General features: G+C 33.8%; 3 protein-coding genes across 8 annotated transcripts in view; 1 reads left to right on the top strand and 2 right to left on the bottom strand.

Moving 5' to 3' along the window:
- Positions 1-18,801, bottom strand: part of LOC115880832 (E3 ubiquitin-protein ligase HECW2) — a 261,880-nt gene extending 243,079 nt beyond the window's left edge. The window contains exon 1 of one of the 4 annotated variants that reach the window (XM_030898133.1): positions 18,015-18,801. In XM_030898133.1, coding sequence (XP_030753993.1) covers positions 18,015-18,381 — 367 coding nt within the window. In that variant the 5' untranslated portion in view covers positions 18,382-18,801. Of the gene's footprint in view, positions 1-172; positions 381-18,014 lie in introns of those variants that run through there. The other 3 variants (XM_030898134.1, XM_030898135.1, XM_030898136.1) reach the window with 3 other exon arrangements.
- Positions 18,802-20,659: 1,858 nt separating this feature from the next.
- On the top strand, positions 20,660-22,520 carry LOC115880827. Of its 3 annotated transcripts, none has more exons than XR_004049943.1 (5): positions 20,660-21,237; positions 21,302-21,481; positions 21,537-21,780; positions 22,079-22,224; positions 22,288-22,520. XR_004049943.1 is itself a non-coding variant. In XM_030898123.1 (5 exons), the coding sequence occupies exons 1-5, from the start codon at positions 21,211-21,213 to the stop codon at positions 22,451-22,453; spliced, it is 702 nt and encodes a 233-aa protein (XP_030753983.1). In that variant the 5' UTR covers positions 20,665-21,210; the 3' UTR covers positions 22,454-22,520. The 3 variants fall into 3 exon arrangements, 1 of the variants encoding a protein (XP_030753983.1); XR_004049944.1 differs by having other exon boundaries at positions 20,661-21,237; positions 21,537-21,757; XM_030898123.1 differs by having other exon boundaries at positions 20,665-21,237; positions 21,537-21,719.
- A 1,793-nt stretch (positions 22,521-24,313) lies between these two features.
- Positions 24,314-27,334, bottom strand: LOC115880826. Its single transcript, XM_030898122.1, has 4 exons — positions 27,141-27,334; positions 26,969-27,086; positions 26,698-26,912; positions 24,314-26,621 (listed from the first exon to the last, which is right to left on the bottom strand). The coding sequence occupies exons 1-4, from the start codon at positions 27,236-27,238 to the stop codon at positions 24,773-24,775; spliced, it is 2,280 nt and encodes a 759-aa protein (XP_030753982.1). The 5' UTR covers positions 27,239-27,334; the 3' UTR covers positions 24,314-24,772.
- Between the last annotated feature and the right edge of the window lie 170 nt (positions 27,335-27,504).

Below are 27,504 nucleotides of genomic sequence, written 5' to 3'. Positions count from 1 at the left end.
TTAGTAAATATATGTAATGGTATATTTTAATCAAAATCGACGAACATACGACTATCCTCAGGCGAAAAGTGGCCGTTCTCAGGATGTAACAACAAAAACATTACAAATTTCCTTCAAAATATATTTCAATTACATCTATTTAAAAATAGAGAAACAAACAAATGAATCTTACCTTTCTTACGATACTCTGATCCGAACTTGAACCATAAAGGCACAAACCGGCAGTCGGTGAAGACACCGAAGGCCGACCGGATTAAAAAAGAACAACAAAAGGAAGAAAAGCAAAACAAACCAAGGAAAAAAAGTAACTGCGCAAAACGTTAAAACCGGCAATTTTAGGGAGCGCGAGACTCTGGGCTACGACACAACTCCCAAACCGACCCAACGTTTTCCAATTTACAACTGAAGGCGTGTGCTGAGGTAGATAAGTGGGGAATTATGAAAGAACATGCACGGTGGGTGGGGATGAGGGACGACGAGAGGCGAGGGGACCGGTTCATTCATAATGCGGCGGGCCTCATACGCAACGTTCAGGCCGGAAACACGTATATTTAAGTAACGTTTCATTACGTTTTATTTGTGGTTTGCGGTATTGAGAAAAAATATTATGAGGTTATTTAAGATAAGATATATTTGTTACGCTATCGTATATCCTAAATTAATAGCTAAGTGTGGGTGTGGTTTTTGCATTAGTTGAATAACTCTGTTTTCTTAGGATGCCACAATTTCCCAGGCGGAAATATCAGCAATCCACTATTGTATAGAAGAAACAATAAAGCAGCAAAGAAAACATCGTTTGGTGGTCATCTTCACAGACAGCCAAGTAGCACTCAATGACTCAATTGACTCCGTTTCATGGATGTCAAGCCTAGTGTGGGATTGTGTGTATGCTCTAAATACATTAGGTGAGCGTAGTAATGTTATGTTAGCCTAGGTACCAGGACACGGGGAGGACGAGTAGGTAACGAAAAGGCAGATGAAATGGCTAAAAAAATTGTTTGTGCACTACGTGCGCATATTTGAAGTGAAACTTCTTACCTCCGTCTGTTTATCTATGTTCTAACACCATATATCTATCCGTCTGTCTGTCTGAGGTCTCCATTCAGGTACCTTTATCCACGTGCCGAGTTTGGTTTCAATCGACCCATAATTAACATCATAATTCCGAAATTCGTTTATAGACATACATCGGTTCAAAACGTCAAGGTCGTCATCCTGTAGCCCGTCCCCAATCATGCCTAAATCGACCCACATTTTTCTTCAATATCAAATTCTTAGTTCCACCCCAATGAAGATGTAAACGAAACGTCGTATCCAACTTTGCAGGGTGGGACCGTGTGCTCCGTCGCTCACATAGCCTATCCACCAAATTTGGTCGCGATCGTTAGGCATCAACTTTTGACGTTTCTTACCTGTGACACGTGTCATACACGGTCAAATTGGCCTTGCTCCAATCTATCGACACACCAAATTTCATTTAAATCGGATGATATTTTTATTTGATTCATTGATGATGGGGTTTCGTAGTGCACAAAACGTCGTAAAAATATCATGATAAGATGGAACTCTTCGAATTCCTTCTACGAGTTTGAGCCCTTTAGTTCACATAGGGCCCGTGTAATGACGCTCCAAAGATCCCTTAAATCGGACGATTTTTTCGCCATTGATGGTGGAGGTTTATAGTGCACAAAACGTCATCAAAATATCATGAAAAGATGGGGCACTTTGAACCCCATCTACATTCCGAGTTCCAGCCCTCTAGCTCACATAAGGCCCGAGTTACGACGCTTCAAAGATGCATCTCAACTTCCTCATTGACTTACCATTTTTTTTTAAAGTTTCACTTCAACCAGGCACATTCTCATCAACGGCGTTCATAGGCCCAAAGCAGTCACGAGAATGGCTACAAAACGAGGGGCCAACAAATATCTAAAATAGTGAAGAAATTCACCAGGGCAGAGACAGGCGAAAAAGTTCATAGTACAATATTCGCCAAAATTCACTGATAAGCAAAGACAGAAAGACAGTAAAAGCTCTAGTCTAGTACGGGTATACTTACAAGGCATTGTAAACTGAATAGGCATCTAAAGCTAATGGGATTGACGGACGAAGCCATGTGCAGGTTCTGTCAATCTGAAGAAGAAACGACAGAACACATTTGATGTCTCTGCGACAGCCTGGCAAATGAGCAGTTTTCTGTAATATGCAATGATATACCATTGACAGAGAGCTATATGGAGGGTTCAGTCTCCAAATTGCTAGACTTTTTGAAAAGGATAGGACTGGAGAATCTAACCTAAGGATCAGAAGAGGCCACAAAAAGATCTGATAAGGTCGCAGTCTCGGTCGCAGTGGATCGGGCCGATAACCACATCGAAGAATCTAATCTAATTTACAGGGTTTCGCAGTACGGTGCGGCGTTGCTGCATCAATCGTTCTTGTGCAAATTTATGAATTAAAACAAACAACTCGCAGCGAGCTTGGAAGTTAATATAGAAGATTCCAGGAAACAACATTTTTGTTTTTTACAAGAAGCTGCTGCTGCCTGAAACTTTACATTTGATGGGTCGTTTCAAGATCACAATTCTTTGTGCACATATCGAATTTGAGTCAGCTGTTTGGTTTGTTGTTTACGTTTTCGGGATGTACACAAACTGATGATTAAATTAATGCTCTCATCTCAGAATATTTACTTCAGTCTATGTACTGTTATTTATTCTAGATAAAAAGTTCCACAAGAAACAGTGTTTACCTTCGCTAAACTTTTCACAATAACAGAGATACGGGGAGCGTTCCAAATTGCAAAATTTTGAATGAAGAGGGAAGTTAAAATTTTGTTTACGAGATCTTCCGTTTGGCAAAAAAGTAGGACAGGTTTGTGCAAACCGCATCCTCCTATCTTCACTAATAACCGAGATAAAGTATGATTTCAACTAAAATGGGACACCCTTTAAAACTAACGTCTCTTTAATTGAAAAATATGACCTCTTATTAGGTATCGTATCTCTGAAACCAACTTCCCCTGATAAATGAATTATGGTTGATTAATGTAAAAAAACTCAATCATTTAATCTAGAATGTCACTCTATCTAAAGAAAAAAAAACATTCGACCAATGCGTACTACCAGTCACGACCTATGCATGCGAAAACTGGACTCTTAAAACGGACATCATAAGGAAACTGCAGGTCGTACAATGTTCAATGGAACGAAATATGTTGGAAATAACCGAGAGAGACCGTAAAAGAATAGAGTGGATACGACAAAAGACACTGGTAATAGATGTCATCCACAGATTCAAATCCCAATTGACAATGGACAGGACACCTGTCAAGAAGAATGGACAACAGATGGACCACAAAGATTACAGCAAGGTACCCACGCGGAATTAAGAGACCTAGAAGAAGACCGAGCCTGAGATGGGACCATGATATGACGAAATTCGCAAGGATAACAACCATAGCCAACAATAGACAACAATGGGCCCAACTACAAAGAGAGTATGTGAGAGAGGCTACACCATAATTGGAAATGGTTGAATAAGTTGAAAATGATGATGATGATGATGATGATGAATGTAAAGCAGTAGGTTATTAAAATTTACAAATCGTCGACACATAAAAATTGTACAAGTCTAATAGGACAAATTTTAAAGGACAAAAAAACTGAATTAAAAGAAATGCCACAAAGCTGAAAAACGCGGACATACGTAATATATTAAAAAAAATATTATTGTTTTAGTGTCATCTATCAATAAATAGCAAAACTAAATTTTACAGGCCCATGTAGAAAGTATTTTTTAATTAGATGGCGAAATAAACACAAAATCGAAATTTTTGGAGTTGTAGAATTTAATAAAAGGTACCACGGCCGCAAAGACATAGTAGGTCCGTTAATTTTCCCATTCATACTTTAAACCGCAGTAACTCGCGACCTTTACAAAGACAATTCAGAGGCGTTCGTCAACTTGCCATGTCGAAATAAGTAGTCTAGACTTAATGACCAAAAATAACCATATCATGGACTGGGCGGATCGAATCGGCATACCTACGTTTAATACCGTAGTAATTGCCTATCAGTTAAAATCATTGAACACAACAAGAAACAATATGTTATAACAGGCATTTGTTCAGTAATGTATGGGATAGGTATACAGCTTTTCAAGCCGATTACGAACATAATTCATTATAAATTATATGTTATAATAATTTCCTATTAACAATTAAATTCTTCTATGAAATATTAGCTTACACATAAAATTATCACTAGAAAGTAGAAAGAAGCAAGTTTGAAGACACGCATGCAGAAAAGGATCACTCTACAAACTAAAAGCAATTATAGAGTTAATTGAAGTTTGGGTCACAAATGTTATACCAAAATACCAAGTCTTTTACAATTTTTCTCACAGGAAGATGGTTTACCAATGGGATTATCGCTATCGCACCTGTAGATGTTAATATTTACACGGAATTGCCATCAATTTGATTTCCAGGCACTTCAAACAAAATTAGCCAACAAACCGAAACTTATGTTGAATCTATATCACGTGATGATAACACATGATAACACATGTTGATGACACATTTATAACTTGGTAGAAGAATGGACAAAGTTTACAATAGTTCCTATCACGTGTCACCCAGCGTCAATTTAGGATAGATAATATTTTGACATCAGTCTATTCACATTAGACATCATCATAATTTATGGAATAATGAGAAATTTATACAGAGTGACCCAGGCTTCCGAAAGGGCCTGCTTTTTCGCTTCTTTCTTTTGGTTTGCGATTTTCATTTCAATTTTTTTACATAATATGGGGGCAACGGTAACGCACATTTTAAAAATATTTTTGTCAACATACACGGTGATTCAAAAATATTTTTAGACAAAAGATATATATTTAAATGGAATACTATATATTTTTTTAATTCAGTGGAGTTGCCATTAAATTTCTATCCAAAAAAATCCTTTATGGGTATTTCGCCACTGCACTGCAAGAAAAATCTACAAAATAAAATAGTTATTTTTTGTAAACACTTCTGCGTTAAACCTAAACGGACGCTCCTTGTCAGAAGTTGTGTTTACAGTAATAAAAATTTGTCTAACAAAGAAAAAAATGCTTAACGTTTCGGAAAGTTTTCTCTTTCCGTCGTCGGAAGCAAAAAAATATAAAGAATCAAGAAAAAACCATTTAAAATATTTAAATTGAACTATTCGAGAACACTTTACTTTTTAAAAACAGATACGTCTACAAGTCTACAAGAAATCGTTGACGTTCTGTTAAAATGACATTATATTAAGTTAAACTTCAAAATTAACAATTACTACCCATGATACAAAGAATACAAGGTATGATATTGCGCAGGTTGGTCACTACGTCACAGGTGATAAACTGCACCATTAGTCAGCAAGTTCCGCGCGCCGATTTCAAATTGTCAAAAAATTGTCAAACAGATGACACAATAAATGTGAAAATAAAGGGAAAATAATTTTTCAAATGTCAAGCTCGATGATTGACATAACTTTTGGGGTTATGTCCTAATTCTTCCCTATTTTAGGTCTTTTTTTATTAGTGGCAATTGAACAATATAAGCATTTTTTTCTTTGTTAAGCAAATTTTTATTACTGTAAACACAACTTCTGACAAGCAGCGTCCGTTTAGGTTTACGGGTTTACAAAAAATAACTATTTTATTTTGTAAATTTTTCTTGCAGTGCAGTGGCGAAATACCCATAAAGGATTTTTTTGGATAGATGAATCCGCCACATAGGTATAGACATTTTTTATTAAATTTCTAATTTCATTTAAATTAAATAATATTTCAAAATATTGTACTATGACACATTTATACTTTGGTAAAAAGATGGACAAAGTTTAGAACAATTCCTATCACGTGTCACCCAGCGTCAATTTAGGATAGATCGAGGGGTAAACCGCAGAGGAATTATGGTGTACACTATGAAGGAATTCTACAGGAATTCCAAGAAATTACGAGGAATTCCAAGGAATTCCATAGGAATTACTAGGAATTTCAATTATTTCCGTAAGAATTCCAATGAATTCCAAGGAATTCCTTAGAAATTTAGAGGAATTCCACAGGAATTAAGAGGAATTACAAGCAACTTTATAAAAAATTAACGAACATTAGTAAACCATGAATACTATAATAGGTAGTACTAAATTTAAACTAAAACTAACTTTAAACTTTTATTTACTATCCGTTTTTCGTTTTCGCTTCCAAAATTTCCCAATATCAAATATCTACAGGTTAGATATTCTTTTAATTTAATATTGTACCCTCGATTATATATCTAAAATATTTTCCAATAGTACGGCCGAACCACCCCCGAGAGATCTACTTATAACGTTTTCGCCATTTTAAAGAAACCCTCATAAGATTTTTTTATTCAGTACTCAGAAAGTGTAAAGTTGATTTTTTCATTTCCTCGGAATAATACCTAGGTATATACTATAGGGAAATTAATACAACTTTAGGTGCACTTCATCAATGATACCATGCGTAATCTTATGGAATTTACTGGTGATCGTATTATGACGTGCAACTGAAGTTTTATTAATTTCCTTTCCTACAGATGCGAGTATAACTAGGTACCTATCATTTTCAAAAAATCCCGAGAAAAATTAATTTTAATAAGTAAGTGCCGACATATTTCCAGTATTTTTACCTCACGATCCCCTATTAGTCCTAAAATTTAACTAAAAAAACGTAATCTCGTAATAGTACTTTTTATTGTTAGATCTAGTACTTATAGAGACATTAGACATTTATAAAAATCACCAGAAAATTCATAGCGAAACTGCGAAACCGAGGTGGCAATGCTGGTTCAGACTGAAAGAGTTACCGAGTTCGTACCAAGGAATTCCAAGGAAGACCTTGAATGATTGACCTTGACCTTGAAGACCAGGAATTCCAAGGAATTCCGAAGGAATTACGAGGAATTCTGAGGAATTATTTGAGTAAAAGGAATTACGGTGTACACTTTTCCCTCTGCGGTTTACCCCTCGGGATAGATAATATTTTGACATCAGTCTACCCACATTAGACATCCTCTGAGAGTAGGTCTTAGCGGAGCAGAAGCACGGAGATACCTCCGACTGCTCCACGAAGGACTTGCTCCAGAGGAAGCAAAAGCGAAAACACTCCTCCGAAAATGGGAGAGTAAAGAAACCAAGAAACAACCTGGCTCATCTCCATCCAAGAGCAAGAGAGGGAGCGAGAACCTCTCACCTCTTCTCCGGCAGGGAGAGAAAAAAGCCAGGATGGAAAGCCGTCCAACACCGGAAGGCAAGCAGGGACATATCACCAGCTTTGCCGCTATTGCTAAGAGACTATACTGGCCGAAGTAGTGACGATCGGATCGCAACACAACGATCTACAAAATGTTTGTCAGCTGCGTTTTGCGGGGATACACTTTCGCAAGGGCATGATCCTCATAGATTGTGTATCTCAAGAATCGGCGAATTGGTTGGTGGAAATCGCACCTAAGCTTAAAAATTGGCAAGGGCCGGAACTGTTAACTAAACAGCGTTTACCCAGAGGAATACCTATGTAAGTATCGCATTCTATTTAAAAATATACAACTTTGGTTTGAAAATATATTTGAATCACTTTATTCATTTCCCCCATATTACGTAAAAAATGAAACGAAATTCACAAACCAAAAACCTAGAGCTTTTTCGGAAGCCTGGGCCACCCTGTATAATAGTTATTTTATATAGGTATTAATAGTTGTTTTAAGGAATAATTTATTAATTTGTCAGGCGTGATGACATGGCAAAATTATTTTTTAATAGACATGCTAAATTGATTTACCAATTTTTTTTTTATAACTCAATAAGGAAGATTTTTTGCTAATATCTGTATAACCAACAGAGTATTTTTATGTCTAAAAAATTACTACCTTAGTCCACTAATTTCGAGGTTCTGAATGAAGCTTAACTGTTCACTCATAAGCGAAGTAAACAAAAAAGATATAAAAAGGTATAACTTGAATACCAATTCCCATTTTTAAAACTTTCCATTTATCATACATATAGTTAGATACTCTTTGTCTGCTTAATACAATGAACGTTGACACGTGTACGTCATTACATTTAAACAAAAGCAAGTAAATTCAAGATCGTTTTTTGACCCAACATTGGCTACATCCGGTCGAAATGCATTAAAATAAATTGAAATTTATTTCAATAAATTACACATTCTCTTATTTACATGGTCTCCGTCTGTTATTTCATGATGAAACTCACGAATCCAAATATCAGTTCAATTAGGGTCTAGATGGTGGTCCAATTATGGTTTACATACAGGCTACAGAGTATGTAAAGGAAAATATAAAACTTAATAAAAAAATGTATTAATAATCCAAATTCATGTCCTGTAGACAAATGAAAGACACAGTTCTGAATTTAACAGTTCCCATACTCAATTCAGTCACTAAAGCTAATATTAAGATATTCAGTCTGGCAATTACAATTACTAGATAAACTAAAGAAGAGTTCAAATAGTAGAAGGAGATGCTGCACCGCCATGAAAATATACGTGAATTTCCAAGTCGATCTGCACTTGCAATATTTCTGAAGAAGCGATTTCAAATAGTCTAATATAATCAGCAAAGAGGGAAACAGTAGTGTGGGGATTACCATCAGAGTCTCTGGACATAGCCATCCCATAATAGTTACCAACCCTCTCTATTCTGTGCTGTGACCATCGAATGAGCGGTTTTCCTTTGTTACAACATTCACCGAATACGAGGTACCCATCCAGATATTTTATTTATTCACCTGTCATCCTATCCGTATCTACTAGATCTTAGCTAGATGGCCCACCCGTCCCACTTTGCGATTCTATAGATGATGCCAGCCGTTCCTCCATTCCTTTTCCTAATAGTCGTAATCGAAATCCTGAGACACACTTTATGAGTTGCACTTTACTAAATTGGGCTGGCTGGTGGCTTACTAGCTTAAACGATGTACGTCTCCCGAAGAAGATGCACATCATCTTAGATATTTCTATAGCTATGTTTTCTAAGCTAAGTCACCAGTCATCTTAATCATATTCATATTCATATTCGAATAATACACAATGTTCCTCACGAGTTATTTATACGTTCACTAGGGCCACTAGATTAGTCACTTTGCTTACAAGTATTAACATTAACACTCTGATTCCCTTGAAGACTATTTTTAGTTGTTTTAATTCACCAAAAAAAAGTAAATAACAATTATCTTCTCCCCCTTGAAGTTAATATTCCAAAATTATTAATCTTAATATACTTTAACAGTGTATTTTAAAAGATGTGTTAACAGTGTATTTTAAAAGATGTTTTTGGATTATATCACCTTGCTTGTTCAATTCTGAAACCAGCGTTTCATGCTGTTCTATTCTAGTATTTGTATTGTTATGCAAATCTTTGATACCAATGCGTAGATCATTAATAAATCATAAAATCAGTAGAGAATTCCCTGAGGTTAAAATATATACCTCAAACATAAATTCAGTTTGTGAAGTCTGAATATTCCAAGTTTAGATTAAATATAATAAAATACAGCAATAGCACTGGAGGCTTAATCTGCTTAATAGACACAACTTTTACTGACAAAAGACGGCTTCGTCTACAGAGAGCTGCATTTCGAGTATCGTCAGCAAACGTTGATTCGTCGCTAGATATTTGTTTGCCGGAAGTAATTGCTGAGTTTCGAAATACCAACCCTCAACGACGAATGTTCCTTCACCAAGTCAATGTAAGTTCCCACACAGCTCGACAAACAATTGAGTTTTTAAAACAAGAAAATATCGAATTATTGGACCATCCTCCATACAGTCCTGGCTTAAGGCGTAAAGACTTTTTACTTGTCCAAAAATTAAAAATAAACTGCGTGGTCAAAGGTTCCAGTCCCTAGAAGATGCAGTCAGCGCCTTCAAAATATAATTTTGAAGGTACCAAAAGGCGAGTGGAATATCTGCTTTCAGAATTGGTTTTTACGGAAGAGAAAATGCATTTCTCTTCAGTAGCGTTTAAAAGTTATCTACTGTGTTTTTTTCTACCTCTCTATGTAAAATATAAAAGACAACCCTTGTATACCGATGCTTATTAAATGAATAAGTATAATACCCCTATATGTATCTATTGTTAATAAGTTAAGATATAAAATTATCTAAATATCTATAGTACCGAGTATAGCACCGATATTAACTATAAATTGTGTCTACAGTAACTAATATTTCTATTCTAATGCCTCTTCTTTTCCTTTTCTTTTCTCTACACCCATCTAAAGAACAAAATTGTAATAATTAACGTCGAATTTCATTAAAGAAAATGATGCACTTCCCGTCGGTGACTAATCAATAATTCCATTAATCATTTTCATTTAGGATTTGCCCCGAAGGCAGTCTAATTCATAGCGAAGGGCGGATGTGGGCCCTAATTGTCATTTATACTCTCATCTAATTTACATAAAATATCAAGCTCATTATCTAATTGTCGCTGACGATTAAGATTCCCAAGAAATTGTGATGGGGTTATACAGGGTATCTCGGTATCTGTCTGAGAATAAGTAGAACACTGAAAAAAAGGATCTCTCAGTCGAAATGAATATGACTTTGACCCAAAAGATTGGCGCTTTTCAATAGGGCCAAGAACGACGTTTCGACAAAGCATTAACTATCTTTACATAAGCTTTAAAAAATTACTTTAAAGAATAGAAGAATCTATCTGTCCAAAGTATTTCACTCTTGACCCATAATTAATATGCAAAGAAGTTCTTGCTACAAGAACAATAGTCTCTTTGATTCATCCAAAAATTCTTGATTGAAAAGGGACATTTCTTGATTAAAGAGACACTTTTCTTAAACCAATAGCGAATACCATTGACTCAACTAAAATTTATTTTGATCTAAGAGAAGTCTATACATCATATACAGGCATATACAGTTAACTGATAAATTTAAGTTTTCCTAGTCTGTAGTAAGTAAAATGATATTATTTTCCTCGATAGTAGGTAGTTATTTCTGCTTCTTCACTACTTGGTATTTTTTGGGGTGGTTCATTTCTCTACAAATTACAAAAAAATGTTACATCACGATTAATCAAAGTAAAGCAAACAAATTATTAAAATTATAAGCTTTGGTCACATTTTGAATTTTTTAATACGACGACTTGAAATTCTAAAATTTTTGTAATTATTTGCATAAAAAAATCGATACCTATATTCTTATTCTATCTATAGTCACGCATGCATTATCTAAACAGGTGCATTAGGCAAATGTCTCTTACCTTCAAATATAGCAAATAAATGCAATTTCCATTTTTTCAGAAACTCCTTTAAAAAATCCATATATTCTAAAATTTGTCCATAAAAAATGACAAATGCATGTTAATAACGATCACTAATTTGTTATACGATATGCATTTAAAAAACAAATTATGCAAAATTCCAAGTGGAAAATTCCAAGCAACAAAACCCGTGCGTACTATGATGTGCGACCTATGAAATGCGACGTGAGACTGATCGGACTGCCGACTGATTGTATATACCGTTCTTTGTCATCGTCTTGGCGTGTCGTTATTATTTTTCATCAAAAGAGTATTTAGCTATTGGAAAAATGGCCATGTTTCTTGAATGAAGTACTTCCTAGCGTATTTTTGTTATTATCTTAAAACAAAGTAACTTGCACTTGGTTGAATGAAAATAGATTCAAGAGAAATTTTCGAAATTTTCAAGAGAACAAGTTTTCTTGAGTTAAGAGAGTTTTTCTTCAGGTAAAATATTTTATTTTACGCTAAAATAAATTCTCTTGCCACAAAATTTTTTTTTCAAGAACGATGACGACTTTAGTTCAAGTCTATCTTTTTTATCAGTGAATAAATACGTTATGATTGAAAAAAAAACGGCATCAAAGACGGCTGGGGAATGATAATCGATGATAATTTTGGCGAGGTTAATCTCTAGACGTCATTTGCTAAAAATTGACATAAAATAAAAAAAAAACATTAACGCATCAACTAACATTTAAAAATTATTTTTACGCAATATAAAAATAAATTACACCTTCTTCACCAACGGGCAGTAAGCGCCATTAGAAAATAAAGAAGAGTACGGGATTCGGTATGAGTCAAATAAATGACGTCTAGGGCTTGACTTCGACAAAATTAATATCGATTGTCATACCCCAGCACCTACACTTTTTTACACTTTATATTATAACTAGTTGAAGCCTGGCGCATCCGCCACGACATCAGGAAAGAAAATACTTTTTATCTTTTTAAATAAATGAAAAACAAAAAATCCGGCGGCGACAGTTTTTAGAAGAGCCAATTAGGTATCTTTTAGTAAAAAAAGCAACTTTCTAGAGCAAGTCGTTACTTCAGTAGAACACCAGTACACCTCATCACTGAGTGCGCCGAGACGACAACCATTCGTGCCATGAATTTTGGATGATATTGGAGATGGAGAACTACCCTCTATAAAACCGTCCCAGATACTGGCTTTTGTCAAAGCCCTGGGACTGTATGATGAGTTATGACTCAAGAAAGGGGGACACAATGGAACTGTAAGGTCGCAGTGATTAACCCCCCTCCCACTCATTCTAAATTCTAAAAATTCTACTTCAGTAGAGACGACACAGATCAACATTAGCATTTTATATAAAATATGTAGATAATATATATTTTTCTTAAATAAACGCAATCGCTATATTTCTGACATAAAACATATTGATAAAAAACGACATAACTACATACTAAAAACAAGCATATTTCTGAAAATTTTCTGATATGTCTTCAAGATATTATTCTGAAATCACAGGTGCCATGAGAACATGTCCAACAGCAGCATTGGAGGTCATTCTAGACCTAACACCACTGCACATACGGAAACAGTACTGGGAGAATTTTCAGGTCAGGGGCTTGGACACCCTCATAAAGAAAATTCCACTTCTCCAACTTCCAGTGGATGGATGACATACCAAGAATTTACAACTTTCAGAAACACCTCACTGTAGTATTCAGTAATAAGAAGGATTGGAAGGAAGAAACGCTTGCTCAGCATGTAAAAGACCATATCATAACGTGGTAAGTATACTGATGCTTCCAAAACCAAAGCAGGGACAGGGATAGGTTAGGTTAGGTTACCAATGGTTACCAATGAATTAGAATCCAAATAGGAACCAATGGGCACCTACCCCAGCATCCTTCAGGCAGAAATTTACGGTATCGAAAGATGCGTACAATTTATTATTAATTATTAGATAGGAACTATCCAAAACAGGAAATTGCCATCCTATCCGATAGTCAAGCAGCACTAAACGCAATCAACTCAGTTACCATCAATTCAAAGTTGGTCAAAGAATGCCTAGAGAAGCTCAACAAATTAGGCAAAGAAAATAAAGTCCTCCTACTCTAGGTGCCTGCTCACCAAGGGATAGAAGGCAATGAAAAAGCAAATGATCTAGCTAGAAAAAGAGCGAATACTCCACTAACTGGACCAGAACCGTTCTGTTTTCCAAGCAGGAACCAACTTAAAGCAGAACTGAAGATTCTGGAAGACTCCATCTGTAACCTGGAATGGGTGTCCTCCAACGGTCTAAGACACTCGAAAAAGTTCCTCAGAACTTACGACCGAGAAAAATCAAAGGTTTTCCTTGATATAAGTAAAAACAATCTTCGGATTGTCGCGGGGTATCTAACAGGACACTGTCTCCTCAACGACCACCTCAGTAGGCTGAAGCTGAGAAACAACGGCGAATGCAGGTTCTGTGGGGAAAATGGGGAAACACCAGAACACCTTATGAGTGCGCCGAGACGACGACCATTCGTGCCATGAACTTTGGTACGGCTGATGTCGAGGACGGAGACGCTGGCCTCTGTGGAGCCGTCTGATACTGGCTTTTGTTAAAACCCTGAGACTGTATGATGAGTTATAACTCGTTATAACGCAAGAAAAGGGAACACACAATAGATCTGTAAGGTCGTGGTGATTAACTCCTCTCCTAAACATTCTACATTCTATTGGTCTTTAACATCTTTGCTTCCTGTTGCAATTCTGCATCGGAATAGTTGAAAACATATTTCGTTAAAATTTAAGGCTTACCTACGTTTTCCTTAAAAGTTACTTTCCACTTCCTATAGACAGGAAAATCTCCTGTTAATATGAATTAATAACCTATAACCTGATATAAAAATTTTTGTAAAATACATTAATCCGAAAAAATCTTTGTTTCGAGGACATTTTGATTATTTCTTTCATCAAAATATAGTTTTGATCGTTTTTTCTTTTACTACTAAATCGTGCTGTAATGCTTAACTCAGTTGCAAGATTATCGGTTTCATTTTTCAATTGATCGAACTGATTTCTAAGGTTCAATACGCTTTCAAGTAGTCTCTCAGACCTTTGAAGCCACATCTGGGAAATAATGGTATTTTCTAAAAATATTAAAAAAGTTATGTTTCGTACATTTATAATGTTGTTTTAATAGGTTTAGCCTCCGGATTTATCTTCATAGACTTCTGTTTTCTTATTAGATATTAATTTAATATTTGTCAACGCTTTCTGTACATCGATGGACCTACTCAGATCTTAAAGCTAACGAAGCAACGTATCGGGATGACCAATACGAAGGGTTTAATCGTTTTAATGCTCTTAATCTAGACCTAGCTTTTGAACATTTCTTTTCAAGTATCCTCCATCTACTCGTACTCTGTGCAAAATTTACATAAATTTGTTTCAAAAATCAGAAAAATTGCTGATTTCAGAGACACTTCGTACGATGCCATTTGGAACGAAATTAAGGTTCTAAGCAGCACGATTTTTTTATGCGGTAAGAAGTAAGGAAATGAACAAAAATTAAGTTTTATAATCCATATTCCATATACCTAGTAACGTTGAGCAGTTGAATAACGAGAAAATTAACATATTTGTGGTTGTAGCAAATCTCTACTCTTTGCATTGGCGTAACTACAGGGGGGCCCGGGGGTGCCGGCCCCCCACCCCAGGTACTGCTGGGCATCCCCCAGAGAAATCCTGAATTATGACTCTTGGCTACGTATTAATTTTTATTTGCTTGTGATGCAGTAAAAATGACGTTTTCTAGTTTTGTTTAGTTAATATTATTTTGTTGTGTTCAAAAAATGTGTTAATTTTTATTTTTTTAGAAAATTTGTAGGTTTGATAACCAAGTCTATGAAATTTATTGATAGAGAAATTCATGTAAACGTTTTATTAAAAAAATGTGTTTTTTTAAATTATTTTTCATTTTTAAGAAAACAAAGGCCCTAGGGCCCCCCTGGGCTCAACCCCAGGCCCCCCCACCAGGCCCACCCCAATATAAATTGCTAGTTACTCTAATGACTCTTTGGTTGTATTTGTATTTTACAGTAAATAAATTGTTCAATCTGAATTTGTAGGGATTGCAACTGGCCTCTTGCGGGCCCCCTACGGGCCCGGGCCCGTGTTCCATGAACACGTTTTAATACCGGTAGTTAGGTATGTCACTGATTGCAATGGCGTATAAAAAAACGGACTAATATGAGCGGTTAGAATTTTAAATCTAGTAATTTTTCCTCATCGTTTCAAAATTTTCTCGCTATACCTATATTAATCAAAGTAGGTCCCAGAGGGACACCTTTTTATTTATTTAATATTTTAATGCAATAGAACTGATAAAATAAAATTACATACGCTGAGCCGAACAATACGAACGTGTCGCACAACACGAAAGAATGGAGTCCTTGAAGTGCTCTTAAAGGTAAGGACGAAACGGAATTAAGGATGTTGGCTGTTAAAGAGGACGACACTTCATCCTGTCTAGCAGTCTATGAATTAATATTGCTGACGTATCACGTGTCCGCTATTCGCTGCAGCATATTAATTAGAGATTAGATTTTTTTCAGAACTATCATTTAAGAAAACATAAAATAATTTGTCTATGGTCATCAATTTATCAGGGACGAAGTACATACAACGTTATATTGATATGTTTAAAAAAATTGTTTTACTAAAGTACTTAGTACGTAGTACCATATGACATAATGATCGAAAAAAAAACAGCGTCAAGCCGGCTGGGAAATAAAAATCGATGATAATTTTGGCGCGGTCAAGCCCTATCGACGTCATTTACTTTCTTTTAAAATTATTTTTAAATGGTGTACAGGGTGGGTCAAATTCGACGCTTTTAAATGGAAAATCCCTTTTCTATAGGAGATAGATGAAAACTAATATCGGTGTCTGGAGCTCCAAATCACCTGTTTACGTAGAATTTAATGGTTTAAGTATAATTTTTTTTAAAATTAATAATTTAAGAATTATCAACAGTAAATTTGATTTTTTATGTGGGACACCCTGTATATTTTTAATTTATTGAAAATAATTTAAAATTACCTTTCCAAAAATATAACACACTTGATATTTTGCTCGATTCCTCTTCGAGATATAGAGTATATAAAAATTCGCCCGCTTTAAATGAGTAGGCTTTGAACGGCACCGGCTGTAATGCAAAAAAATCTAGCTGTGAGCATCAATTAAAACGAAAATAATATTTGCTATGAGAGATGCAGAATTTTATAACTATTTAAAATATATTTAATCAACATCAACACATTTAAACTATATCTAATAACAAGAAAAATAAATAGCAAACCAAGACATGAGATTTTGCTATAGGTGTTCGACATATCGACCGTCTTCTGTTATGGACAGACGGGGCAGTTTTTGAACATTTCTCGCGGAATTCATTAACTCAGTGGGGGTGAAAGATACCCTCTCATAACTGCTAAGTATTTCTAATTCTAGACTATACGGAAGAATAAGGAACCTTTATTTTTCCGCAAATCGATAGGATTAGATCCATGAATTCTAAGTCAGGCGGCCTTGACGGCCAACGGCTGGAATCTTGGTTGGCTATTCAATTATTCTGGAAATTGGATGCAAAAATTTGCTGATAACTTCAGCGATCAGAGGCGGTGCGTCGTCTTGCTGGAAAAATATGTTTTCGAGTTCCATTAAGGGCATATCATCAATAAAGGGTCCAAAGCCTACTAGTTAAAAGTGGCGAACTTTTAAACATTCCGTATTTCGAAGGGGATTATAACAAAATATCAAGTGTGCTATATTTTTGGAAAGGTAATTTTAAATTCCTTTCAGTTAATTAAAAATATAGAGGGTGTCCCAAATAAAAATTCCCTCTTAAATTATTAATTTAAAAAAAAATTATACTTAAACCATTAAATTCTAGGTAAAAAGGTGCTTTGGAAATGTTTTTATAGAAATACAAAATTTTCGATAGCAAAAAAGTTACAGCGATTTGTTAAAAATGCATATTTTTGAAAAACACCCCGTAACTCCAAAACGGTAACAGATATTGATGTACGGTTTTCACCATCATGTTTTTGATGAAAATTGAGCTCCAGACACCGATATTAGTTTTCGTCTAATCTCCTATAGAAAAGTGTGTTTCCATTTAAAAGCGTCGAATTTGACCCACCCTGTACTTTGTTTAATATTCGAGAAAAATAATTTTTTGGAAATAGATTTCTGTGTCTGGAAACGTTCTATCCTTTTTTGACCTTTCTAATAACTAGTGTTAATATTTGAAGTTTTATGTCAATTTTTAGTAAATGACGTCTAGAGAGTGACCTCGCCAAAATTATCATAGATTGTCATTCTCCAGCCGTCTTTGATGCCGTTTTTTTTCGATCAAACGGTATATTTACAATTAATTGAAATGTATTGATTAAGAAATTAATGATATATCAGATTTCATTATTTTGTAGGTACATACCGTATGGTCGAAAAAAAATGTATGTCAAAGTTATGTTTACATTCCACATACCTATACCATATAATTTTAGGTAAAAATATCGTCGTTTTTTTCTCTCGTATGATACCAAATATGATCAAAAAGTTTTATGATCAAGCAGACTCGAAATATGACAATCTTAATTTTAATATGAATTTGATTAATTTCGTTATAATAATAATAATAAAGTAAAAATAAATTACCTTGATAGACAAGAGCTATAAAATCTCCCTCTCTTTGTCTTTCAATTTTCCATCTTAGTAACCATTGCCCGAACTCAATTTCTTTCGCATTAATATAATTGTTTTTTGCTTCATCAGCAATGTCTGTACATTTCTGTTCACATAAATTAACTTCACCTTCACAAACACCAAACAGTTCATTTTCATTTGTTTCAGTATCTCCACACACAAGTCCTATGATATTTTCTTCGTCTGTCAACGTATCCATACTATCATTGCATTGTGAAAAATCAGTTTCATTTTGATTAGATGCAATGCCTTCTGTTAAATTATTATTTTCCTCACATAGTGAATTATTATCCTTCGATTCCTCTGTATTGTCTGCCATTATTTTTCTTCTATTTTCTTGAAGGAATATAAAAATTAAAGATGTTACCTTTTATATTTTAAAATAATTAAACAGCATAGCCTGGCATAGCTCTTCTCATTCAATAAGTTGTTTTGGAGATTATCTAATCTAGTAATCTACTCTGGGTTTTCTTCCTGACGTTACCATGGAGACAGACTATCTGGCGACACCTCTAATTATTATTCTGTTCTCTTCATAAATACTTGGCACTTTTGACACAAAAGAAAGTCCATATTATTTTGTTTATCATTCAATTATATCACGCGACCTATCGATTTCAATATCTCTAGAATCCAAATATTAAAATTTACGTAGGTATAAACAAATGCTGCTCGATTCTTTAATTCACATATTTTTTGTTGTTCAAATTAGGCACAGCTGATATTGACGTTTATTCTATTATAAACTAAATAGGCAACCAGGCAAACAAATAATGAATATTATTTCATAAATACAGGCAACTAGTTATATACCTGTGGAGTGTAATCATATTTCTTCCATTAAAATAAGATTAAAATCAGCAGATGATTATAAACTGTTCAGTTTTCAATCATCTGCTGATGATGCTAACATGGTTAGCGAAACGCGCGTCCAGTGTAAAATAAAAGTGTTTTGGTGTATTGTGGTGATTTAGTGTTTTTATTTTGCTTTTAAAAATATTTATACTCAAAACTTATTAAAATAAACAATATAAATAACTTTTTTTCAACACATAAACTAACAGTAAGTAAACATAAAATTACATAAAAGACACAGATTAACAATTCTTTAAAGCATTGTGGCGATAAACGAATATTTTTTAGATTTTGAAGTTGGTATGCAACAAAGTTTTCAATACGTGAGAGAAAAGAGGACAATCAGATCAAAAAGAGGACTGTTTCTGGAATAGAGGACGGCTGGGAATCCTATTTTAACCTCCTGTAGCTACGAATCAAAGCAGAATTAGATTAGTTGATATAAAAAATAAATCTTATTTTTACGTGAGGAACTTCCCCACGAGAGATGGAACATGTTTTTTGAAACACCTTGTATATGTTTGTTTAATTTCAAAATAGGTAAAAAAACAAGCTAGATAAATTAAAGGAATTCATGATAAATTTAAATTATATTCGGACTGTTTACAATCAAAAAAAGTTAAGTTTTAAAAAAAAAACTGGAGAACGCCGACTGAGATACCTGGAGATAACGGCACGGCAGCGGTGGCGGCGGAGCCTTTTGCCAGTGCCGTTTTTTTGAGTCTTTAATTATTTTATTCAATAATATATTTTGTATGTGGTTTGTATATCTATAAAACTTTTAAATAGAGTAACAGCGCTTTCAGATGGAGCGGACCGTACGCGCAGAGCGTCCGCACGGATGTTTTTTCAAGATAGCTCATCCGGACGGAGCATACGCGACCCAGGTGAAATTGTTCATATAAGCTCATAGTACTTGCTCGAAGTCGCGGACGGTCCGTCGCGGACGCTCCGTTCCATCTGAAAGCGCTGTAAGATAAGACCTAATTCGACTTTATTTATTTAAAAAATTAGAAATTTAAGTATTTAAGATTTAAATTATTAATTTAAATCTACATTTAAATGCCAACCTGGAACATATATTGTAAATAATATATCTGCATTTCTTCATTTCTAAAGTTGTATATTTTTTCAAGGTATTCAATTCGCCACATTATTATTCTATGGCTTTCCATCATTGCAGCACGCTTATTAATAATTTTTAAAATATTATTATGTATATAATTTTAAATCTAATTCCCAGTTTTTTAAACCTTCGCCGTAATGTGCTTTCTGAACAGGGTTTTTTTAAAGCTCGGAGAGTTTTTTTTTAATTATTTCTATGGCGGGAACTTTATTATTTTCATATTTGCCATAAATTAAGTTTCTTAGTAGTCTGGATAGTTCAAATTTCTGGATTTTTCTATATCGAATCGTTCCTTTCTTTGTCGATTCCCTTTATTTATGAGAGTACCGTAAGGAACTTCTGAGAGCATGGCCACCTTTTTCAACACACTCGATTTGCCTCTCTTATCTTCTATGTATCCTATATGTAAAGAAGCTTGTTTTACATCTTTAATTCCGTTCAGCAGAAATAGCGCATAATTTACGTTTGAGCCGTTAATAACTCGACGAAAAGTTCATTACGTTTATTCATTTTTCATAAAATTTTCATGTTTTTATAAAAGAAATCACTAATAAATCTTTGTATATGAGATTTACCTACTTTGGCTAACTTACCTATACTATTTTAGAGAAGACAAAATTGCATCTTTCTAGTTAGGATGCATTATTAACATTATTACAAATAAAGGAAAGAATATTTATTTTTATATAAAAATGGGATGTGGAATCCGAGCCCCTTGAGACTCGAGGCACTTGTTCCGCGGAGCCGCGGTGTATACGCCACTGGTTAAATAGACGCCCCAATCCTTTTGATGGTTCGCCAAAGGCTCCGGAAAAAACGGAGACAACGCCGTCCGACTGGGCATAGGCTCGGCTCGAAGCTCAGACCCCGTACAAATATGACGAGTCAACCTCAAATCCGCTTGAGGTTGACTCGTCTCGGGTGTCTCTCGCACTCGTCTCGACATATTTATACGCAGCTTAACATCTACATAATGAAACAAGAGTGAAAAGTAAAATTTTACACCTACGTATCCTATTGGCTAGGTGGTTTCAAAATGCTACCACTTAGGAGCGATATTTTTTTCCTTTTTTTTTCGTTTGATCGGGGGTTAAATTGTCAACGATAAATAACAGTTTTTGTAATGTCATTGTACACCTAAAAACTAAATTTGTCCGGTCCTAAAAAATGAATAATTCCCGGTTAAGCTATGAAGTAAATATACATTTTTATTTATTAGTTGATTAGAAAAAATATCCAATAAATTTGATCGTTTTAGAGACCAACCTATTATTCCCAAAACGTTTTAGTAGGAAATTGGTTTGAAGAATCGGTAGGAAAATATACCAAAAAACAATGTAGACATAATACATCTTATGAAACAGATTACATCCCAAAATGTCCTGTAGACAAAGAATTCAATGATACTTTTCGAAGTGACATACAAATAAAATCTGAGGTATTTGTAGAACATATTATGTTTTGATAATTATTAAAAAAATATATAATTTTAGTTTGGTGATAATATATCTCCTCCTAAAAACACATCCCAGAGCCAAAATTATTTCGATAACTATACTACAACTTATGACTTATCATACCAGTATTTTCCCGAATGGATTCAAGGAACATTGACACGTAAAATGAGAGTTGCATTACTAAAGCATGAACCAACTGAGGAATACTTAAATAGCTATGTTAGTTTACGTTTGTTATTTTAAATTAGTGGAAAAAGGTTATTCAATTAAATTAAAAGAGGTATATTCATATACAAGGTGGTCCAAAAAACATGTCCCATCTGTCGTGGGGTTTCCTCACGTAAAAATAAGATTCATTTTTTATATCAACATGGGTCCGATTCTGCTTAGTTTCGTAGTTACAGGATGTAAAAGTGTTATTTTTTTTCGATTTCTTATAATTTTCTTCCAAGTGCTGTGCGACATATTTCAATGCTAAAAGTGTCGACAGATTCACCAGGGACGTGTATATGGGCTACCACTAGAATATTTTTCTCCACGAGAGATGGAACGTTTTTTGAAACAACCTGTAATTGTAGGGAAATTTATCAATAAGAAGTGATATGAGTAAAAATAAAACTCATGAATGGAAATGTGATGTATTAGATCCAAGAAGAACCGTTCTAACAACCAATCAAACCGACTATAAAAAATATGATTCGCCTTATTACAAATCCCATAGATGGTAAGAATAAGTGATTATATTTACTGACTTACTTTATGCTGACTTAATTTAAAATAATTTTAGGGTAAAGCCAACACCCATTAAAGTCAGATGTGGAAACGCAGTTAATTTGGTTTTCAAGCAGTTTCCTTCAAATCATCCAAGAAATATATGGACCAAGTGTAATCCAATAACATGGGAATGTGAACAGGATAGAATACCACAAGAAAAATGCGTTTGCAGTTCATAAAACAAACAGTTTAATGTACAAATTCAAAAAAACTCATGATCACAAAAATATATACATTTAAATATTATTCTTTGTATGTTTCTGTAAGTTACAAAGTAAATTTATTAGACAATGACTAGGAAAAGAAAGAAATATTCAATTAAGAATCAATAAAAATTAGTTCTAATCAAAAGTAAAATATGATCGAAAAAACGGCGCCTAATCGATGATATTCGGTACCCATATCATTTTACATATAAAATGTCACCGATCGTCATTTCCAAATCAACTGTGGGTTTATAATAACGTATAATCGAAAAAACTGTGGCAAGTTACGTTAGAAATGCTGATCTTTGGTGGTTTATTAAGTGTGTAGAATTATTATATCAATCAAAATAGCTAAGGTAACTTTTGGCACCGGTATCGATTTCTTTTATAAGGTACTAGTTGAAGCCTGGCGCATCCGCCACGATATCAGAAAAAAAATACTTATTTTTTTTAAATCAAATGAAAAACAAAAAATTCGGCTATTACACATTTTAGGAGAGCCAATTAATTATCTTTTAGTAAAAAAAGCAACTTTCTAGAGCAAGTCGTAACTTCAGTAGAGACGACACAGATAAACATTAGCATTTTATATACATATGTAGATACAACAAATAATATCGTATGATCGAAAAAAAAACGGCGTCAGCGACGGCTATGAAATAAAAATAGCTGTCATTTTATTTGTAAATTTATATGGGAAATGTCATCGATCATCATTTCCCAGCCGGTGGATTTTATTGTGTATGTGGCATTAGCACAGTATTAGTTACTATGTTACTAATAAATCACAACATGAGGGATTTTGACGTTATGGCATTTTGTCAAATGATTTGCATTTCTGTTACATTTTGCTTTATGGAATTACCTACTATTAATTACCTAACAAGTAAAACATAAAATCTAGACGGGTCTAGATGGAAGACCGTCTACAGAACACAAAACTGCCGTCAGTTCTCTAGACGATCATCTGTTTAAAGACCCATTCTGAAACTTCGTACTACCACCAGCGACATGTAAAAGAACCAATGAGATTTGTAGAAAAGTCAAACAACTGTCAATTTTAAATTTACTACAGCTCTCATTTGCTGTCCTCCATTCGCGAACTTCGAGTTCCGGGCTTTACGCCCTGGGGCTACTCGAGAACGATTCTGAAAGGAGCGGTGCGCGATAGCCTGGTGCCTCCATATGGCGCGGAACAGTTCTGGAGCTTTATGACTATTGAATGGAGTGAGAATATCGCGTTCTCGAACAGTTCAGAGCTGCTCAGCTGAGTGAAAGGAGGACAGCAATTGGTGATTTGAAGTTATTTTATGGTGTCAACAAAAGTGTCAACCAGTGTCGCCAGTGAAAGAACGTACTTCTGTGAACGGGGCTTAACTCATATGTAAACAGTTATGTATAAAAGGAGCTTTAGAGATTTTGAAAAATAGGGAGATACAGGGTGAGTCTTAAATATGTGCAAATATTTTCAGAGCTGGTAGATCTCGATAAAAGAAACATATTTTCTCTTTACCGTTTTTTCAAATATGTATATCCAAAATAACCGAACTATTTTATTTTGAAAATTTCCAAAAAATAATGATTTTTGGCTAAAATTTTGAAAACCACAGGATCTTTTCTGTATTCTTTCTTGTAAATTTAATATACTACATATGTTGCCATATTCTCAAGAAATTGTTTTCTAACTAAAAAATTTCCAAAAAATTGTGTCGGGAAAAAAAAACTCATAATCGTGTTCTGCGGTCGAAATATACTACTCCTAAAAATATTTGCACTTATTTAAGACTCATCCTGTATAAATATTACTAATGTTGATTGGCAAGAAATACAATATTTGCAATAAACAAAGAAATGTATTAATTTCATTTTATGCTTAAAACTTAAAAGTCAAATAAACATTCTTTAAAAACTTTTGCGTATGGCAGAACACAGTTAAAATTAACAATAAAAATAATTACTTTGTACAAAAAAGATATATATACAAAACGGACCAATAGTTTTACTTACAAGAATAAAATAGCTAAATAAGTTTTACTGTTACCTTTTTCTCTTGACATTTTATGATAATAATTTTTAATATTGAACAAGTTTGTATAATTTTAAACCCATAATGTATGATGTTAGTTTGAAAGCAGCAAAGTCAAATTAGTGTTCATCATTATTATGAAAAATATATTATTGGCGATTCGTCGTAACGTGTCTTCGGTGTTCTTAACTGTATACAGTTTGCATAACATGAAATCTATATAATATATTTTCATAATTAATGTTAGCGAAGGCTAAAATTTATTTTCAATCTAATTTATAGTGAAACGCAGGTTCAGAGAGAATAGAGTTCCGATCTGGTGAATGGTCTCTAGAATTTGGCAATGAATTTGTTTGTGCTTTAGCACGATCTCCATTTGATACAAATCCTGAACTACTACTGGACGATCGGCTAATCGGATTGTTTTTACTAGATATTTGTAAATTAGAGGTTTCTAAACCCTGCGGATGTTGAACGGTAAGTAACGAATTAACTACAAACCCCCGCCCAAGATTTGTGTTATTCATTTTAAACCCAAATCCTGAACTTGGAACGTCATTGGAATGAAATGATAAGTTTAGATTTTCCGATTCTGTTGAGTCAGACTGGAAAGTTTTAATATGATTCAATCTTGGAGGAGATATAAGTGTACGATTAGATTTTCCTGACAAACTAGTTGGTGAAAGAGGTCTAAACGAATTATTTATAAAGCTACTTTGGGACAACATTGGATTAACAGCGTTTTTCTGATGTGAATATGATTGATGAATTGATCCATTATCAGAAAACACTCTGGAAGTATCTCTAGATAAAAATCCATCATTATTTTGTTGCAAAATGCTTGTCTCAGGGCTAGGAAAGCGACCATTTAATGAAATATTTTGATTAGACATTGGTCTTTTTTCAAATTTATTTAAACCTGAGAATGGCTCATTTAGGAATGAATGCTCAAGAAAAGATGCATTATTGGACAAATTAGAAGTAACATTTGGTAATTTAAACAAGGGGTTCCATATATTATTTTGCAAAGGTTTTGGTGAAGAACTAGGAATGTTATCCATAACTTCAAAATTGTAAAGACTATTAGAGGACTGAGGTTTGGTTTGGCAAGCAGCATTATTCATAAATGGATTAAATTGAGTTTTATGGCTTTGAAAATTTTGGCAAGAGCCTGGTCTGGAGGGTACAAATGCACCTAAATTCAGGCTGTGAAAATGCTCATTTAATTCATTATTACTTTTTGGTTGTAAGCTACCATTTTTGTATACACTTCTATGTGCAGTACCTTTTGTTTGTTCACAACTTCTATCTAAATTAATATTCTCAATATTGGATGTTAATGGTGAACACCTATTAATTCTAGCTTGAAATGACTTTTCTGAATTATTTAACATATCTAAATCACTGTTCTCACTATCATCACTGTCTAGTTGACTTCTTTTAGATTTTACTTTATTTTTTTTATTTTTCCAATTTTGGAAACTAAAACATGTATAACTATAATTATATATTAAAAACAGAGAACAAAATAGTTGGAGAGTATCAATATAAGCTTTAGTTTCTCTATTAAAATTAATTGACGATGTCAGACCAAGTATTATCCATGACATTAGTTTATTACATTTCCCACAGAATGACATGCTTTTTTCTCTTATACTGTAAATACCTTCTAAAGAGAATCCTATTAAACTTATGTACAAAAGTGACAGTTCCTTTGATGTTATATTAGTTCTTAAATAGTTTAAAATACTTGATCTACCAAATATGGACATTATATTATTATTAATAGTAGAATAAATATGAGAAAATATCACATTACTTGGCAGTATTGAGTCTGGTAGAATATCCTTAATAACTAGTAAATCAAAACCATTCAAAACCAGAACATTTATAACTGATATAAATAATAGAAATAAACTTATAAGACTAAACCTATGTATGTCTTCATGTCCCTGAGATTGTTTATGTAAGTTAAGATATGAAAGCCCCTTTCTCTGCAATGTCTTCAAAGATTTCAATCTATTTCCAAAGATCCAGGCATTTTGTTTCCTAATTGTACTTTTAACAGTTTTGGTACAAGTTTTGCAAAGTTTATATGTTTTATTAAGTTGTTTCCTAAACGAATCAATTTTAAAAAAAGTATATTATGAATAATATAGAGTAGGTACTAAAATGTATTAATTATACTTACTCAAAATGCTCAATTTCAACATCAAATTTTTTTTCATTTAGTGGTTCATATTTTGACAACTGTAGAATTTTTAACTGTTGATTTCTGTTGCACTCATTGCATAAATTATTAGACCACAGTATAGATGAATATGTTTGAGTTTTTGATGTATTAGAATTGAGAGCGTTTAAAGATAAATTATGTTGTGCTTGTATCACTTTGTTGTAGTCACCTTCCTAAAAAATTAACAATATGAGATTCTATATCCATTATAGGTATATAAATTTCCAACCTTGTTAAATCCATTATATTGGGTACAAAATGGGCACACAAAACTATTACGATTTGCGTATAACACTTTAGAATTTTTGTTACAAAACCAACAATTCACTTTTATTTGAAAACCATTCCTAAAATAGACTTCATTAGAATTCAACATTGCAAGTATATGCATAATCACCTACTTATTAATGAAATAAATATTAAGTATAATTGCATACACGATTAAAAATAAAAATGTAAAAACAAACAACGAAGTTATATTATCAATCAAAATATCCATCCCTTATTCTACAACAAAAACTAATTTTCTATTAAAATTTAATAACAATTTGGCGGCAACAGCATGACAACCACTCCATAACCCTACTTTTCTAATAAAGCGAAGTTAGTTTTTTTCATTAATTTATTGGCATTTGGCCTAAGCTACTAGGACTATCCGGTCTGTTAATAGGGTTAGTAATTTATATCACCGAAGTTTAAAAACGATCATGGCCCATCCACGCTAATTAGGGCCGGATATCTCGTAACGATTGATTGACACTGGTA

Source organism: Sitophilus oryzae, unplaced genomic scaffold (genome assembly GCF_002938485.1).
Source record: "Sitophilus oryzae breed Bouriz unplaced genomic scaffold, Soryzae_2.0 scaffold_165_pilon_pilon, whole genome shotgun sequence".
NCBI lineage: Eukaryota > Metazoa > Arthropoda > Insecta > Coleoptera > Curculionidae > Sitophilus > Sitophilus oryzae.
The sequence above is the reverse complement of the archived record's forward strand: the minus strand, read 5'-3'. Positions and strand labels throughout refer to the sequence as shown.

Bases quoted from the DNA above. Each gene is read 5' to 3' on its own strand.
- LOC115880827 (XM_030898123.1), top strand. From the start codon at position 21,211: ATGAATAATTCCCGGTTAAGCTATGAA. The intron at 21,482-21,536 runs GTATTTGTAGAA...ATATAATTTTAG, and splicing joins ACATACAAATAAAATCTGAG to TTTGGTGATAATATATCTCC. The intron at 21,720-22,078 runs GTTAGTTTACGT...CTGTAATTGTAG, and splicing joins AGGAATACTTAAATAGCTAT to GGAAATTTATCAATAAGAAG.
- LOC115880826 (XM_030898122.1), bottom strand. From the start codon at position 27,238: ATGGATATTTTGATTGATAATATAACTTCGTTGTTTGTTTTTACATTT. The intron at 27,087-27,140 runs GTAGGTGATTAT...AGTCTATTTTAG, and splicing joins AATATTTATTTCATTAATAA to GAATGGTTTTCAAATAAAAG. The intron at 26,622-26,697 runs GTAAGTATAATT...TGATTCGTTTAG, and splicing joins GTTGAAATTGAGCATTTTGA to GAAACAACTTAATAAAACAT.